Source organism: Ischnura elegans (assembly GCF_921293095.1).
Source record: "Ischnura elegans chromosome 13 unlocalized genomic scaffold, ioIscEleg1.1 SUPER_13_unloc_2, whole genome shotgun sequence".
NCBI classification, from domain to species: Eukaryota; Metazoa; Arthropoda; class Insecta; order Odonata; family Coenagrionidae; genus Ischnura; species Ischnura elegans.
Window position 1 is genome coordinate 797,505 of NW_025791658.1, and position 19,675 is coordinate 817,179.

The 19,675-nt window shown below is 38.8% G+C and overlaps 1 protein-coding gene across 1 annotated transcript in view; it reads left to right on the top strand.

Annotated features, from left to right (window-relative positions):
• The window catches only part of LOC124172734 (zinc finger protein 282-like), a 63,559-nt gene that overhangs the window by 20,741 nt on the left and 23,143 nt on the right, over positions 1–19,675 (top strand). The window contains exons 4-5 of the mRNA XM_046552204.1: positions 11,411–11,668; positions 14,488–14,655. Coding sequence (XP_046408160.1) covers positions 11,411–11,668; positions 14,488–14,655 — 426 coding nt within the window. The remainder of the gene's footprint in view (positions 1–11,410; positions 11,669–14,487; positions 14,656–19,675) is intronic.

A 19,675-nucleotide genomic window follows, 5' to 3' on the forward strand; every position in this document is an offset into this window, starting at 1 on the left:
TTACCATAAAATAATTAATTATTTTAATATCAAAGAAAGGCTTAAATATCATAAAAGTCCAGTCATCGCACCTATGTCACATTTACAGGTTTCCCACCCTACCATGAAAACCTTAAAACTGTGTATAAGCCGTGAATTTTGAATGCCCGGAAAAAAACAGGGAAAAAGTGGTGAATTTCGTCATAAAAACTTCAAAAATCTCTCGAACTTGACTTCAGAACTACGATTGATGGGCCAAAAGAAAAATCAATATTTAAAAACTAGTCAAGAGCGAACACCTCTATGCGTTCTATGTCCGGGCCTGCTCTCCGGCTGTGGCACTATGCGCATGACTTGGACTGCTAGTGGCATCATATGCCCTGCAGTCCAGCAACAACTTGTCTGGTATTGTCTGCAAATATCCACAGGGAAGAATGACGCCTCGGTAGCTTAACTGGCTGAAGCACTCGACCGGAAATCGGGGGATCCGGGTTCGGATCCCGGTGAAGGCGAATGATTTTTTCTCTGTGGATCTTTCGCAAAAATCAATATGTTGATCTTATTTCAAGGTTAGTCACGCACACACACTGTCCACGCATTTATGTGCACAAGTATATTCAAAGCGCAATTATCGGTCCAGGTGCCATGACAACACATTGTTCTCAAGCCTGTACTGAAGCCAGAAGACTGGTTGCGAAAGAGTTCATTAACGCTGGCGAAAATTGAGACACCTCTTCACTTCACTGGCACCTTGCTCCCTCCATTTTTCCTATTATTATTGGTAGTCGTAACTATTGGTGGTAAAAGATTAAATTTTGCACCTAATGACTCAATTTCATTGACATTTAGGGCCGTATTCTTAGTCGACCCTACATATCCGTCCCTACATAACAAAAGGCCCCTTCATGCGTTTCTCAGTCGACCCTAATTAAGTGGTTGGGGGTAATTCCGTCGTCAAGTTCTCTGAAATGACGTAGATGATGGCGCAGCGCCAATTTTCCACTGTGGTGGCGTAATGGGAACTAACTATGAAACTAAGAAAAGACGTCCGATAATTTTCGGGCGTATTGTTAGGGTAACGGCTCAAAGTAAATAAACAATCGGTGTCATCCGCCAGGTCGTGTCGGTACCTTAATTATCACTACAAATACTCTCATATGGAGCCAAAAGTAGAACCTAATTGTCTTTAAATTACTTCAAAAGCGGTCAGTACAAGATAGTAATAAGTACGGAGAAAATATGAGCATTGACGTGGGAAATTACATTGCATCATCAAGGTTTGTCATTCGCTTTCACCTTCCATAGTTATTGTGGCAAATTGTGGCATGAAAATACGTTTTCTATGGTTATACGTAAACGAAATATTAGTTTCCCAAAAGTATACCAAGTGCCAAACGTGAAAAATATTATTATTTATTCGTAGAAACAAGGTGATGTATACCGCTATATTGTTCTTATTAGTTCAGTCAATTTTATAATTTATTAAACTTGGTGGTTATAAAGTGGTAGTATTATCACATGTCCGCTGTGTTACTATACATTTTAAAATGGCTTGTGTGAGGTCGTCTCCCTTAATATCCATTGTAACGTAGATTCTTTAATCGAAGTGATCAGCAGACGATATTTGGTCGCCATGTTTTTGTAGGGTGTAGGGTTGGTTCGGGTACCCTACATCAAGTAGGGCTCGTTTAGTTCCAAAAACGGCCATGTTTAGGGCTTGATTTAGCGTATGTAGGGCAAGATCGGTTTATGTAGGGGCTGATGATGTATCCAGGGTCGGTTGACCCTACAGGGTCGACTAAGAATACGGCCCTAAGAATGATCAACAAAAATGGAGAGTTTGCAACCCGCATGCCACCCAAAGTGTCTGACTGGGGCACGATCACTCTCGGTGCGATATCTCGGGAACCAAATGGCAGAAATGAAAGAAATTTGAGGTGATACTCTGCAAATGTCTAACAAGTCGTTGTAGGAGATGAAAAAGTGATAGAATAGTCCAAGAGTGACATAATCTTCGCTCACGTCCGAAAAATACCAAAATTTCAAAATTTTAAGTGCAATGTGGCACCTTTTTCTGTAATCCGATTGCAAAAACAATTTTCGTGATTTGTTTCCTCACCAAATGGAACAAAGCTGGGGGGCGTCCCATAAGAACTTTGAAAACTTGTTAAATAAGGATCACCCTCATGTACATGTTATGGCTTAAAAGGTATGGAGTTCTTTTTGATAGCATATTTTTCACTTAAGGTAATACTCATCTTGTGAAAAATTGAATTTTGCGATAGAAATGTTTTTAATGTGTACTCGAATCAGTTGATATTTACAATTTTTTAAATAATCTGGTAGTAGAAAGTATTTAAGGTATAAGTATAGAAGTTTAAATGTTTGGCCCCTTTGTGATATGTTGTGTCACCCCTTGGATTTATTGTGCCATCAAAAGACTCTGAAATATCTGATGAAGACTTATTTTTGTATACAAAGTAGAGTAATTTTGGTCAGTGCTGATTTTCGGGTTCCTCAGAAGGGTTCGGAAACCTACGCTAGAGTAATTTTGTTTTTCCTTGAATTCCAAAGTAGAAAAGTAAAGTGTCGATAAATTATTATTAGAGATATGTGAAAATAGCACTTTCATTTTAATTTTATAGCAATTTCAATTACAGTTTATAGCATTTTGTATCACCTATCTTTTTCCAGCCTTTATATCAACTCACCAACCTGTCTGTTTGTTTGTCTGTTTGTCTGGTACAAATCTTGTAACTGAAATTTGGCTCACTTCCTCAGAAGCAAAAACGCTGAAATTTTGCACACTTCTTCATTTCCGATGACAATACATGAAAATATAACTTTTTCTCTCCAACCCCCCTTTAACCACCCCCCAGTCAACCTATAGCCCCCCAAAACATGTTTTTTTGTACACACTACACGAATCTTTACAATTTTCTCATTTATTCACATATACATTTAATTTGTGAAAACTGTACAACAGCTAATTATGATCTTCATATATTTATTAACAATTGTAAGGTTTTGTAAATGTTTGAATATTGTTTTACCGTTACATAAAACGTACGGGGTGGCATTTTTAACATAGGGGGGCGGCATTTTTAACATAGGGGTAGGCATTTAAAAGCATAGGGGTGGCATTTTGAAACATAGGGGGCTTACCATTCACTGAAAATTTAATAAACATAGTGACTTTTTTAATACGTCACTTTTGGTTTTTCGGGGTCACTGAGTTTTTTTGCTTTGTGTCATATATAAACGTTGCTCATCCCCTGTAATCTAAATATAAAGGCTGGTTTAAAAAAAATTTTTTTTTATAAGAGCTTATTCTTTGTGTGCATAATGCAGCACTAGTAGTTCACGACAAAGTGTGATGAAACACATTTATTTGAAAGAATAAGGAATACTGTAAATAATTGTGGGGTATAACAATAATAAATTAAGGAATAAGACATGAAATATATAATTAAAAATGATATATTTGTTAGCATTCATTGTTAGAAATTTCACTGTAAATTGGCGTCATGGCTGTATGTGAAAATTACTTATATAAATAAATACAGTGCAACCTCGATAAAACGACACCCAACGGTGCACCAATAAACACTCGCTATAGCGAATTGTCGCTTTACCGGAGGTGGTGCAAATAATAGCCAATATACCTCATATTACTCCTTTATTTTTATTTTCTCGCTTAGACGTGTTTGGTGTCTTTTTGGCCGTGGTGTGTTCCATCAAATGCTTTCTATTCATGCAACTCATGGACGTGCGGGTATGCTGAAGACTGCTTTCTGCCGCCCGAGGAACAAAAGATCAAGCATTCGCGAATGCTAATGCCGCAATATTTTCACCAAAATTAACTACTTATTTATCGAACGACAGTTTACCACATAAATTTGAGACTGAGCACTCCATTAACTTCATTTCTAACAGATCGCTAGCAATTACAGATATTAAGGAGTCTTGGTGTAAGTTTTTCCGGCGGTGAAACCCTCGCTATGGCGAGAGCCAACACCAAAAGGGCCTCGTAAAAACGAAATTTTTAACATGCTTTTTATAGGATCAATTGACGGTGCATCGGCTATCTCTCGTAATAGCGGGGGTCTCGCTATAGCCAGTACTCGTTTTAACGAGGTTCCACTGTAAATAGGTGGCTTGCATAACATTTACAGTAGTTGAACTACAACACTGAACAAGTTTCAACACTTTCTTCCTTCAGCTGTTTTCGTATGTCAGTCAAACTAGATTGTACTGGCCGAAAAACCTCTCTGCATCCACGATGCTAACTGGTGTTCAGATTGTGTGGAGTGCAGCAATGCTTAACTCAGTTTTTTCTCGGCAGATGGCGAGAAATATTTTCTTAACAACGCAGAATCTATCAGGGTTCTCTCTCAACCTTTCTATTAGCTGCCGATGAAAATATATGTAACCAGTGATCTATGAAGTGTAATCTATGAAGCAGTGAGGCCCGAAACGTCCTGTGGTGCAGCGAGGGGTAGGCTGGGCACTCAGTTTATGAATTTTGCCATTGAAAAGGCAAATATTGATGCCTAAATTCTTACAACACGTATCTCAAATTCGGCCGGTCTGAAAAGGCAAATTTAAATATCAGAAATAACATAAATTTTTATTATTTGATTACCACAAAATAATTAATTATTTTAATATCATAAAAAGGCTTAAATATCATAAAAGTCCAGTCATCGCACCTATGCCGCATTTACAGGTTTCCCACCCTACCATGAAAACCTTAAAACCGTGTATAAGCCGTGAATTTTGAATGCCCGGGAAAAAACGTGGAAAAAGCGGTGAATTTCGTCATAAAAACTTCAAAAATCTCTCGAACTTGACTTTAGAACTACGATTGATGGGCCAAAAGAAAAATCAATATTTAAAAACTAGTCAAGAGCGAACACCTCTATGCGTTCTATGTCCGGAACACCTCTATGCGTTCTATGTCTGGGCCTGCTCTCCGGTTGTGGCACTATGCGCACGACTTGGACTGCTAGTGGCATCATATGCCCTGCAGTCCAGCAACACCTTGTCTGGTATTGTCTGCAAATATCCACAGGGAAGAATGATGCCTTGGTAGCTTAACCCTTTCGAGACCGCGGCGTTTTCGTCTTAGCATGACTGCGGTACCGAGCCCCAAGAGACTCTTCTTTCTCGTGGTACGGAGCACTTTTAGAGGACATTCGTTAAGAAGGGTCTCGCTGAACCTTTTTCGACCCCTCCACGTAGGGACTTCGCATTATCTCGGACTCCGAGAGTAGTTGTGCTCCATCCTTTCCGGGTTTACGACCATACCTGCGGCATTGGTTCGCGGTCAACTTATGCATTGCTTATATGTATTTAGCAAATGGATAATTGTTGCTTGCACGTAAATTACAGACTTTGAATTGAATTCCTCATTTTTTTATGAGCATTGTAAAATTTTAAGCGAAGTTCTAAGGCCATTATTAACGCATTTAACGCAGCAACAATTTCCATGTTGATGTTTCTACATAACTCGAGATATAAGTTAATATTTGTCGTAGAATTTCGTTTAAAAATTGTAAACGCAGCTCAAAAGACAAATAATTCAATTCTTAGTGTATATTTTTTGAGAAATGAACAAATATTTATTTTGAAAATTGACTGGATAAACAATTGAATGACCGCTGTCCCTTACCGCTAAGAGGGGTTATAAAGGACGAGGGGTACGGGTACCTGCTCCCGGATTCCGAGGGTTAATCCTAAACCCCGAAGCGTTGGGTCCGGAGACAAAGAAGTTGTAAACCCACGACCGTCCTAAAAGGGGGGGAGCTAGAAAACGTATATATACGGGCTTCGTTTTCTTGACCGGGAAAATCTCACACGTACATATACGCCCGTCGTCTCCCGGGTCAGGAAACGTCCACACGTATATATACGTGTACGGTAGGGAAAAGATTAACTGGCTGAAGCACTCGACCGGAAAACGGGGGATCCAGGTTCAAATCCCGGTCAAGGCGGATGATTTTTCACTGTGGATCTTTCGCAAAAATCAATATGTCGATTGTATTTCAAGGTCAGTCACGCACACACTCTGTCCACGCATTTATGTGCACAAGTATATTTGAAGCACAATTATCGGTCCATGTGCCATGACAACACATTGTTCTCAAGCCTGTACTGAAGTCAGAAGACTGGTTGCGAAAGAGTTCATTAATGCGGGCGAAAATTGAGACACCTCTTCACTTCACTGGCACCTTGCTCCCTCCATTTTTCCTATTATTATTGCTTGGCATAACTATTGGTGGTAAAAGATTAAATTTTGCACCTAATGACTCAGAATTTCATTGACATTTAGGGCCGTATTCTTAGTCGACCCTACCTATCCGTCCCTACATAACAAAAGACCCCTACATGCGTTTCTCAGTCGACCCTGCATAAGTGGTTGGGGGTGATTCCGTCGTCAAGTTCTCTGAGATGATGTACTTGATGGTGCAGCGCCAGTTTTCCACTCTGGTGACGCCACATGTGGGAACTAACTATGAAACTAAGATAAAACGTCCAGTAATTTTTGGACGTATTGTTAGGGTAACGGCTCAAAGTAAATAAACAATACGTGTCGTCCGCCAGGTCATGCCGGTACCTTAATTATCGCTACAAATACTCTTATATCGAGCCAAAATTAGAACCTAATTGTCTTTAAATTACTTCAAAAGCGGTCTGTACAAGATAGTAATAAGTACGGAGCAAATATGAGCATTGACGTGGGAACTTACGTTGCATCATCAAGGTTCGTCATTCGCTTTCACCTTCCGAGGTTAAGTTCATTATGTGGCAAATAGTGGCATGAAAATATTTTTTCTATGGTTATACTTAAAGGAAGTATTAGGTTCCTAAAAGTATACCAAGTGCCAAATGTGAAAAATATTATTATATATTCGTAGAAACAAGTTAATGTATACCTCTATATTGTTTTTATTAGTTCAGTCAATTTTATAATTTATTTAACTTGGTGGTTATAAAGTGGTAGTATTATTACATTTCCGCTGTGTTAATGTACATTTTAAAATGGCTTCTGTGAGGTTGTCTCCCTTAATATCCATTGTAATGTAGATTCTTTAATCGAAGTGATCAGCAGACGATAGTTGGCCCCCATGTTCTTGTAGGGTGTGGGGTTGGTTCAGGTACCCTACATCAAGTAGAGTCCCTTTAGTTCCAAAAACGGCCATATGTAGGGCTTGATTTGGCGTCTGTAGGGTGAGATCGGTTTATCTAGGGGCTGATGACGTATCCAGGGTCGGTAGGCCCCACAGGGTCGACTAAGAATACGGCCCTTAGATACATGATTACCACAAAAATTGCAGAAACTTTTTAATAGGGTAGTTTCCTTCATCAAAGAAAACGAATGGCATTGATTGCGATTTGTCACCCACATTTAGTGTATTCAAAATATACAAATTATTTGGTTTTAGAAGTACCAGTTTAGACGAATGTCAATGGTCAATTTCAACCGCAATTGAAAAAGGCCATATTGGCGCCCATGCGATGCCACTCCACGTGACGTCACAGGGACCTAGTTTCCATAGGAGTAGATAGGAGTTTTACATCGTCTGAGATTACCAATGCACATGAGGCACAGAGCTCAGGGAAACATCTCTTAATAATCACCTATTGAAACTGGCTAAGGTCGGAAAGTTTTCTTCGTTTGATAAGGTATTAATAAACCTTTTTTAAACCAAGTGCTAACAGCCAGCAAGGTACTCAGCTACCCGCTAGCATCCTGCATCCTATCAGCGTTCAGAGCCTCGATCAAGGTCACCTCACAAGGCGGGAGGGGGGACCAGAAATGCGTCGCACGGACTTTTTCCCATCATTCCTACTTACGCGTCGCGTTTTCGCGCGCTTGAAATTTTTCACTTTTCATTTAATTGCGAAAAGTAGATATCGTCATTTAAAAATCTAAAAGCGTGAAATATGTACTCCAGGAGTAATAATCTTTCGATTTAGGCAATAAAAAAATAATAGGAAACCACCCTATTGTGGCGTTACGGGGTTAAGGCTGTGTTTGGAAGACCTGTAACCATAGTGTTCATTAATCCTGGCAAGAAATCAGACACCTCTTCACTTCCCTTCAACCTGCTTCCTCCACTACCTTTAGCCGGACCTGAATTTGGATATCGATAGGTGACGTCATGAGGGATAATGCTTTCATAGCTGTATTTGTATTCACGGCATCTTGTCGCGTTTGTTAAATTTTTAATGAACGTACGGCCGGTGGTTGTTACGTGATCAATGTTTCTGCCTAAAATTCATTATCTGCAGACTGTGGAATTGGCGAAATTTAGACCGTGAAAACCTGGAAAAAATCGTGAATTTTACAATTTAGTTAGAGGGGGAACCCTGTGGATTATTTTCAAGTGGTTGGCAAGCGTGCTCCCTCTCTCTCTATCCATGACTTTGTTCCCGGTTGATGTGAGTTGAGGGAAAGGTAGGGTGTTGAATTCCTGGCAGGTTGGCATCCCTGTCTCATCATCCCTGCGTGCTGGGAGGGAATCGGTTTTTTAAGGGGGTGTTTTTAAGTTGGTCATAAGTTATTTTTGACGTCATATTCAAATATCTACTTTCATTGCTGCGTTTGCATTCAAGGTGTCTTTTTTTTTAATTGTAAGTTAATGTACGGCCGATGATTGTTACGTCCTAAAATGGCATATTATAATTACCAGACCATGAATTTGATGACATTAAGACTGTAAAAATCTGGAAAAAAGCCATGAATTTTAGGTAAGGAGGGAATCCTGATTTATTCTCCTGTATTGCATCAATATCGCATTTATCGCATATGCCATTTACACGTATCACTAATTACAGTAAAACCTCTTTACATCGTAATGGAGGGGACCAAAATTTGGGCAATTTGATGTATTGGAGGTTCACTATAGAGAGATTTCAGTGATAGGCACCATTTTTTCATATCCTTCAGAAATGAAAGGCACTACTGTATTTTAAACCATTATATTTATGTGTTTAAACAAACATGCATGCATCATTGAACATATGTTTATTATTTAATAATTACAGAAAGCGAGCGCTATCGCATGATTTTTACCATGATTCTATAGAAAATAATGTGATGTCTCTCAATTCAATAGTCACTTTAAATGATTGGGAAAATTTGATATTTTTTTTCTTATTTACTCTAAGGTTTGCTCTCATATTGATCAAACTGGCCAAAACTAATGGTTAACGTGAAAATTACAACATACAGTGGAACCTCGTTAAAGCGAGTACGGGCTATAGCGACACCCCCGCTATTACGAGAGATAGCCGATGCACCGTCGATTGACCCTTTAATAAGCGTGTTAAAAAATTCGTTTTTACCAGGCCCTTTTGGTGTTGGCTCTTGCCGTAGCGAGGGTTTCACCGCCGGAAAAACTTACATCAAGACTCCTTAATCTCTGTAATTGCTAGCGGTCTGTTAGAAATGAAGTTAATGGAGTGCTCAATCTCAAATTTATGTGGTAAACTGTCGTTCGATAAATAAGTAGTTAATTTTGGTGAAAATATTGTGGCATTAGCATTCATGAATGCTTGATCTTCTTTTGTTCCCCGTGCGGCAGAGAGCTGTCTTCAGCATAACCGCACGTCCATGAGTTGCATGAATAGAAAGCATTTGATGGCAGACACCATGGCCAAAAATACACCAAACATGTCTAAGCGAGAAAATAAAAATAAAGGAGTAATATGAGAGTGTCGCAATTAATTTATCCTCCTATTCGCTCCTCACAATTAAAAAAAAAACAAAAGCGCCCAAGGAATGCAGACGATGAAGAGTTATAAGGAGCTTTGTTCGGGTGGTTTTGCCCACTCCAATCGGCGGGAACTTCTGAGAAAGGGGCTACGCCTAAGCCTAAATCGGAGTATTTCAGGGATAGATTGCGAATCGAGAATTTCAAGAGTGCGGAAGGTTGATTATACTAAAGCGAAGCACCAAAGCGTTATCTCCCCTCATAATTGCTGGTGATGCCTGCGGTGTAAACCCGAAGTCGTGGAAGAAAGGACTCCTATCATAAGTATCTTAAGGAGCATTCCCCGCGTGATATAACATAGACGAAACGGAACTTTTTTTACATCCTACCCCCCGACAAAATCCTTGCAGTACGAGGTATTTTTTGCAATGATGCCTCTAAAGGTATGTAGTGCGCCTTAGCGATGATGTAGGATGTACGATGCAATGATACTCAGCGTGAATTGTCCGGATGGACGTATTTATTCTCCGTTGCGGATTCACAAGGGTGAACTATTCACGTCAGTGGTCGGAGTCGTACTGGCGCTCTCTTCCGTCACGTGGGTAGCCGAGCATCCCCTGGTGGCCGCTGGAAGAACTCAAAGAACTCTCGTTTGCAGTGCCGTGGTAAACTCGGTGAATTATTTCAAAGACGTCGCAAGCGTAACACTCAAAAAGGAACTTTTTTTTAACAACGGCAATTTTAGTCACATCATTTTTCAAGCTTAGCAAACCTTTTACTGTAGATAATGAAAATATTACATTATCTGATAGAAAAAGTCTTCCAAGGCAGAAACGTTATGCAACGTTCCACCGTTTTCGACTACAGAAACAAATGCAATACGTTATTTCACTTCACTGCCGCTTAATGTACAGGAACAATAAACATACACCAATGGAAACATTGGAGGCATTAAATAACCACGATACTGTTTTATTAGTTAATTTTTGAATTTTCAGTGGAGAATACCAAAATAATTGAATGATTACGTAAATGCACTAATTGAGTGCATAGTAAAATGGCCTCGTCGGTTGTGCATAGGCATAATGATTGACATAACAATGCTTTGCATTTTTATTCAGTGCGGGGCTTATAAATTGTTTGAATAGTAAGTCGTTGTTTGAGTAAGGAAATATAGTGATGCAAAAAAACATCACCTTTCGTCTGGATTTATACTTACGTTTATCGGATAGAAATTTATCTGTCGCCGCACCACTCCTGTTCCTGTATAACTGTTCGTAACAGGTATATTGGCTATTATTTGCTCCACCTCCAGTAAAGCGACAATTCACTATAGCAAGTGTTTATTGGTGCACCGTGGGGTGTCGTTTTATCGAGGTTGCACTGTATTAAAGGTATATAAGAAAAAAAAGTGAAACATTTATTGCTGAAAATGTCATTCCATGTATGTAATCGAGGCTGCATTAATTGTCTCTAGTTGTCTCAGTACAAAGTGGAGGTAATTAGGCCATCTCGGGGGTATATCCTTGGTATGATAAGTGTAGGTTTCACTGTATAAAGAGGTTCATTACAGAGGTTTGCCTGTAAATTTACATGTAAATCAGACGGGACCATAGGGGTGGTATGAGGTTTAGGGGAAGTATGGATGTTTATGATGTAAAGAGGTTCACTACATAGAGGTTTTACTGTATTATGTGTTATCATCATAGGTTGTCGTCAAGGCGGAGCCTGTGGATGATGATGCGATTGAGTCGACGGGTGAAGGTGAGGTGATCAATCCAGAGGAGATGGAGCTCCAGTCCCCGGATAGCAGTGGCGCAGGCAAGAGGGTCAGGAGGAAAGACTCATCGCCACCATCAAAGACGATGAATGGGCGAGGGAGTCCTGGCGCTGGCGTATCGACCAATCCAGGCACTTTGCAAAGCGGACAGAGCAAGCCTCCAGTAGACGGTGCTGGCAAATTGAAGGTAATGTCAACATCAATAGTGATTTATTAGATTAAATTGTATTCTCCTATAGCCATCTATCATTCATAGCATCGGAAGAACTAAGCGTGATGGCGTGGAATTATTCACTTATTGAATATATTCCCAAATCTCATTTTTCGGGAAATAAAAATAAAAATTTATAACTAAGAAAGTTGAAAAAATCCCTTGAAAATATTTAGATAATGGTACACTTAATTCTGTCTTAGAATGGGGGGAAAAACAAAAGTTCTTGTTTTATTTATATATTTACTATAATAAGTCATATAATATTATATTCCCTCCACTCAAAAGAGTTTTTATCAAAAATTGGAACCAATAATATTTTCCCCAGCTACTTTTTGATGCTTAACTCTTTTATTTCTTATGAAAAGGGGAAAATAACAGTGTTTAGGTATTATTAAATGTAAACTCGATTGTTTCAGGCATAACTTTGTGAAAATCCATTGTAAACAATAAAATAAAAAGCAAACAATTAGTAAACAATAATAATAAACAAAAAGTAAATATATTTTTTTAAATATAGAAGACTTGAGTTGTGAGAGGACAGCGCCATGGATGGTGGAAACGAGAACCAGGCGAGCACGGCCCAGCGTGTTAGTGGAAGAAGAGTAACATTTTTTGAATGTTACATTTATTCCACTCCTTGCAATAAGGATTACTTAAACGACAGATAGAATGGGGATGTTACTGTTCTTCTCTTAAATGACAGCACTACATTAAAACTACATAATTCACAGTATCCGGCGATATCTGGTGGAAATATTTTATATCCATGAGAATAAAACAAAAAGGTAAACTTCCACACAATGTTATTTATTGAAGTACCGACCCGGTTTCGACACGCAGTGCCATTATCAAGGTACCAATTTGGCTTTCCAAGTTCTATATATACTGTGTATCGAGTGATTGAACACAGGAATAGTTTTATCAATAATGACAAAAAATCATGTTTTGCTAAACATTCGAATCATTGTAAACATTTTAGTAACTTTGATTTTGATATTTTACATTACATAGAGAAAGGGCAAAAGCTGGACTTTTGCGAGAAATTTGAAATTGTTAATAGCCCGCATAATCTTTGTAACGATGAAGTGTGTTCTACCCAATCGCCTCTTTTAAACCTGAATATTCCTGCCCGCTCTGTGAATGCATGGATGTTTTTAATGTTTTTAATTTCTGACCTTCGCCAACACCTGCTCCTATCCTGGTTCCAATGACTTCTCTTCTTACCTTACCAATCCACTGATTTACATAATCCCTAGTCCCCCCTCCTTCGAAGACCTTCCCTATTACGCACCTTTTTAGTCAAACTGTCTCCCCCCTCCCTTGCTATCCTTTCCCCCTCACCTTTCTCTTGCTGGACGGTGCCAATTCATGGACATTATCGTGCATAAGAGACATAGAAATTCAGTCAAAATTCGAAGAAAAAAAATCACAGTATAATTTTGTCAGAGTAATTGATGTGCTTACGCAATCGTGTCCTTCGAAAGGTTGGCTGGGGGGACACGGGTGGAACTCGATGGTAGCCTCTTTCTCGTGGTGAGTTCTGGGTAATTTATTCACGAAACTGGCAGAGAGCCAGTTAGTGAAATGCTTGGTGTTCAGGTTCTGTTCTTTCTCAGCCTTTGCTGAATTCTTTGTTGAAAATAGCTCCACAGGTACGTTATTCGTCATAATGATTGATGCTAATTTTAAATAATTTACCTTATTATTACTTTTTGTGGGATTATTTTGTACCATATGATGACTTATTTGCTAAAAAATTAAATTCAATCGAATAAATATTATTTTACCTGCAATTCAGCCCCCAAAGTGCAATTTTAGAAGCGTAGGCAAAAATGAGTAGTGTTGTGCGGGTGGTCTATACTAATATTTTGTTGTTAATTCATAGACATTGTTTGAACCATAGATTTTGTCAAATAAACTTCAAATTTCATTTTTATAAACTATAAACATGTATCCACTCTTTGATATTATCCAATATCCCATATTTTCATAAAATTCGTCTTCATAGCCGTTTGATTCTGAAATCAGCCTGACTTTTTGCAAAATTTTAAACTTTAGAGCTCGGGCGGCAGTGGTTAATATTAACCGATTTGAAAAAAATTTTGTGTACGAGATCCTTATATCATTTCGCAACTTTCCCGCATAGGGCAAATTTGATCAGGAAAAAAAAACCTTTTTCTGACCCACCCTACTGCATATATCACATTACTGCGCCTTTGCCCCTTCACTTTGAAGGCAACGACGTCACATGCAAGATCGAACATGTTCTTCCCTTGCTCCTTCGCTCATAGCCTCGTAGCTTGAAATACGGAGGGGAGGGAGCGTGCTCCTTCCTCTCGACCTCTTCTTCAGCGCTCTTCACTTATAAGCATTTCCGATTTCTTCTATCCACCATTTAGTCCAACTATGAACACACTCGTTCGAATTTTTTAAGCCGCAGGTTTTGACACCAATATAATTTTCAGTAGCAAAAATCTTCATATTAGCGATAAAGAAGAACAAGAACAACTATAACAGAGACACCGGATTTAGAATCAGCAGTACTTGGAACGCAGTCATCCGCAACATTTCGTCATCTTCCCCATCCAGTCCTCACACCCTCCGCCCACCCCTTTCACCTGAAATACCAAAAAAGGCAGCAATAAACCGAATCCAAAATTATTCCCTTGAAAAAGTGACCAGCAGTCGGTCGCAAAACGTCAGGGCAATCACCATTACGACACGCGGCATACACCCGTATGTGACTTGTTTTTAATGAGTTAATGATCATTATTAATTATTGTTTCCAATAGGTGAGAAGTCAGCACTTCCTGATGAAGTCGACGCCTGTTGCCGGTGCCAATCCCGTCCCTCCGCAGTTCGCCATCAAGCAGAAGGCTCTGGTGCTGACAAATCCATCTGGCATTCAGGGGAACGTGTTCCTCCAGCCAATGGGACCAAACAACTTCATGCCTCTCATGGTCAGTGTGGTCATAGAATAGAAATAGAACACTTTATTTGCCAAAGGATCAGAGAACAATGAGTAGGTACATCGATTCAGATATACGGCACATCAATATAAAGTATATTCTTAGCTAACCCAAAGGGACTCCTCACCCGCCTCTTTTCCTATGTCGCTACTTACTCCTCTCACTTTCAAAAGACACGCGGCCTCTTTTTACCCTAAACCAGTTTTTTTTCACTCTTCTCAACACCCCCTCCCGTTTTGCTATGGTTCTTCCGCACGTGTCGTCATTTTACAGTTATGACTAGAACCCTCCCTCCAACGCGGGTTCCCCACATCCCGTACTTGTATCTTTTCCCACTGTCTCTACTCTGTACACCCGTTCCCATCACACATCCTCAAAGATGTTAAATCCTCACCTACCCCCCCCTCCTTTCTCAAGGGTATAAAAGGGATTTTCACATGTTTTGAAGTGTCTTGTACCAGATGATGGCTCAGTGAGCCGAAACGCGTGGTACGCATTAAAAATTCTAGTGGAAAAGTGCTACAATCTTTTATTTATTTGAATATGTCTAACTTCCACCAATTGAAGCCTGAATCTGTTGAACTCAATATAAAATGGTTGAACCATCACCAGTAATATGGTAATGCCTGCAATGGGTTAGATATATCAAAAATTTATAATATTCATGAAATAATAGTAAAAGAGTAAAATCAAATACAGTGGGAATGATTGTTAATACAAAAGACTTAAACATTTACAAGTTCTCATCACATAGAAATTCGTTAAATGAGTAGTATAATTTAGAGATGAGAAATACCTTCAATTTATCCTTGAAAACCTTGTCTGTGTTAAATATTTCATTTGTGAGGGAAGTTTGTTGTAGAGCTGTGTCCATAAAATAAGTTATATTTATAGAATTAGAAAATAAAATTTATTATTCTGGGTCAAGTTTGTCCCTTTGGAACATACATTATTATAGATAAAATAGAGTCAAAAATATTACAAAAAATATGCAGATTTACATTAAACATCAATGTCACAGAATGCTGCTTAATATATTACAAAATGAAAGAAAAAATAATTATGTACAGTACAATCCCGATTATCCAGGCTAATTATGGGGAGATGCGGCGCGAATAATTGAAAAACATGAACAATCTCAACTTTCACTTTAATAGGGTGGTTTCCTGTTGTTTTTTTATTGCCTAAATCGAAAGATTATTAATCCTGGAGTATGCATTTCATGCTTTTAAATTTTTCAATGACAATAACTATTTTTCCCGATTAAATGAAAAGTGAAAATTTTCAAGCGTGCGAAAATGTGACGGATAAGTATGAATACTAGGAAAATCCCGTTTGACGTCATTCTGGTTCCCACTGCCGCAAGTGAGGTGACCTTGAGGCGAGGGTATGTGCGCCACTGTGATGCAGGCTGCTAGCATGTATCAGAGTACCATGCTAGTAGGTACCGCCTGGCTTAAAAAAGGATTATTAATACCTTATCAAAATAAGGAAACTGTCTGACAATAGGCAGTTTTAATAATTGATTATTAAGAGATGTTTCCCTGAGCTCTGTGTCTCATGCATGCATTGGTAACCTCAGACGATGTAAAACTCCTATCTAATCGTATAGAAACTAGGTCCCTGTGACGTCACGTGGGGTGGCATCGCATGGGTGCCAATCTGGCCTTTTTCAAATGAGGATAAAAATTGACCATTAACATTTGTCTAAACTGGGATTTTTTAAAACCAAATAATTTGTGCATTATGAATACACTAATGGTGGGTAACGAATCACAATCAATGCCTTTCGTTTTCTTTGATGAAGGAAACTAACCTGTTTCTTGTAATTTTCATCATATACGTAAGTCAGCAACCTATTCATACTGTATATCTCCGAATATAGTCCCCCCTTTTTTTCCAAAAATGGCCGTGGAAAAGTAAGGGGGGGGACTATAATCGAGTGTAATCCAGTTTAGCTTACTAAAGGTGACCATAAAGTTATAAATAACGGCATAATGGCTAATGTTCTCGTAGTCTTTCTATTTGAGTATATTTATGAGGATTATAATCAGAGATATTATTAACACTCCGGGAGTGGCGCACCTTTTTGTAACTTGGCTAGTGGCGCGCGGTCTGTGAGACCGCATATTTTGTACAGGATTAGTTCCCTATTTATAGAAGTAGCTTATTGTTCTTCATCATTATTTATTTTTCTAGAGGTTTTATTTATATATTTTTTCACTATTTGATTGCTTTTTAGGTAAATTATTTTTCTTTTTGAAGAAAATAAAAACAAATTCAATCGCCCGCAAAAAGTGAAATGCATTAATTTTTTATAGCGATAATAATATTTAATATTTTTCAATAAAAGAGTTGTATAATTCTCAGTGAAACATAATACATACTCAAGCATATACATTGTTACAAAAAAAATTCAGCTTTCCATCTTTCCAATAATTTGGTTAGACATACAGGCACTAATATGTATCAAATATAACCAACCATTGAATAAATTGACAGCTATATTTTTACATGTACAAATGGAAAAAGACAAATACAAAATATTCTGGAAAGACAAGGTATTTGAATATATTATTTTTTTGCATCAAATCTGACTACGTGGGATATGCATTGACTTTCACTAATGAAGGTCGTCAGAATTTATGTTCCCTATCACACAGTTATTACAAACAGAGTTTATATGCTCAAGGCACATGAATTTTCTGCACAAGTGGCATGCGTATCGAGTCTTTCTATTTTTGGAACTATCGCAGAAACTACAACGTCCAGAAACTCGGAGTGCTGACACTGAATCCTGCTCAGGAGGAATTTTCAGCATGGTTTGTATTCGTAGTCGTATAAGTTTTGGAATACTTAGGCATGCCTGTCGATAACGAAGTTGACTGTCTATAAGTTTATAGGCCAATTCTTCAATATATACCTTTCTCAAAATATTTTTATTTTTGTTAGCCTCAAATATAATCTATGAGTTTTTGGTAGCTACATTTAGAAGAGTGTAAAAAATCACAACTGGCCAACGATTTGTGTTTCTTAAACTTGTGTTTCTCTTTGACAGTTATATGAACTTATTTTTTCTCTATTGTAATCCATTTTTCCTCTGTTGTAATCCATGATAATGGTTGGCTTATTTGTTTTTGAATCTATTTTTCTTATCATGGTGAATACTCGACAACAAAAGAACTGCCTTATTCCGTTTGGGAACATATGAAACCAGAGTAATTTCTTTATGAAAACCAAACAATGAAGAATGCACTGCAAGATCTCGAGAATTGAGAAACTCAACAGGAACCTGTCTTTTGTTTTTCCGCAATGCTCCAATCATTGTTGTCTTATGTTCAGAGAGCATAGTGGTCATCAATTCGAAACTGGTAAACCAATTATCTGTCACTACATTTCTGCCTGAACCTAAGATGCATTTACAAAGACAGGAACCAAATCAACAGGTTTGTTGCTGCATCTGTATGGCCCTTCAGGCTGCGTGCCGACGTAAACCTTCATGTTCATCACATAAAATGTTTCAGCGAATGCAACTGCTTCTATTTTGATGCCGTATTTATGTTGGTGAAACACCTTTCTGGGATTTGGAAACAAAATTATCAAACACTTGTGTGATTCGAGAGAGCTTGTCAGATTTGAACCTATCTACTCTCGTTTTTTTGTCATCAAATCGAAGGCATCTAAGCAGAAATCTAAATCTGAATTCACTGGTGAGGAGTCTACAAACTTCAATAGAGGATCCATTGGTTTTTTTTGTCAGCCTTATAAAACACGCCCCTGACCATTTATTAGACTTTTACGAATCTATACACATACAAAAACACCAAGGCAAAACCATGAACAGTGACCAAGGTCCAGCAACATCTTGCCTTTTTTCCCTGATTTCAAAACACAAAACATCTAATAACGGCTTTCTTCCAACCGCTCCGTAATTTTCCATTTCCCCCCTTTTTTCCTTATCCCAACGACTTCCTTACCCCCACTCCTCCCCCCACCTCCGCAATTCTTGACCCTCCTTAGTATTGGCTACTCACCTCCCCCAACCCTTGACGTTCGACCAATTACATCAACCTCTCCATCTACGAGCATTACTACGCTCAAGATTGCAATAGTTTTGAACATTCTCCTTTGAGGAGGCCTGCTTGGCAGGAGAAACACCTGGTGTCAGGAGATACTTCTTGGGCACTTTTACCCTTCTACCTTCCCAACTCCCGTGTGTGTGACGGTCACTGTCGTGAGCGAGGGCTCCACAAACCTGAGTGCGTGAGTGAGTGTGTCCATCGCGGTCATTTGTTCCCTTGAGCAAATCCGCGAGGTGCGTGACTGAGAGCGTGTTTTTATTTTGTCTTTTTCTTTTGTGTGTGTGACGGTCACTGTCGTGAGCGAGGGCTCCACAAACCTGAGTGCGTGAGTGCGTGTGTCCCACGCGGTAATTTGTTCCCTTGAGCAAATCCGCGAGGTGCGTGTGTGAGTTTCACGTTTGTATGTTCAGTTAGTGTCTTATCTTGCCATTACCTCCCGTTTGCAATTACCCCCCTTTAGCAATCTGCCCATCAAAGAGTACGGCCTTGGGGAATTAATTTTCTTTAAACACTGTATGTTATCAAAAAACGTTCAAAATATATAATGTATAATTCTAAACCTTATCAAGACACAATAATACAAAAAATTCTAATAGTGAAGGTAATAAACCAGCAGAATGATGGGCGACACAGCAAAAGTCAATTCAGCGGGTACCTGATGAGGGAGCTACTCTCGTATAGCGTGTGTATTCAATGAAAACCCACCGTGGAATGACTAACAAACCTCGTAAAGCGCACAGAAGAACACATGCCTGTCGTAATCAAATGTATGCAAAGTAATGAAACGGAGAAAGAGCACTATGTCAGTTACGGCGTCAGGCAGTCGAAGAATGGCATTAGAAGTGGCGCGGGTCTCTGAGACCGCAACTATGTTTTATGCACAAAGTATACATTTTAGGCTAAATCTCTCTAATCAACAGGAAAGAAGT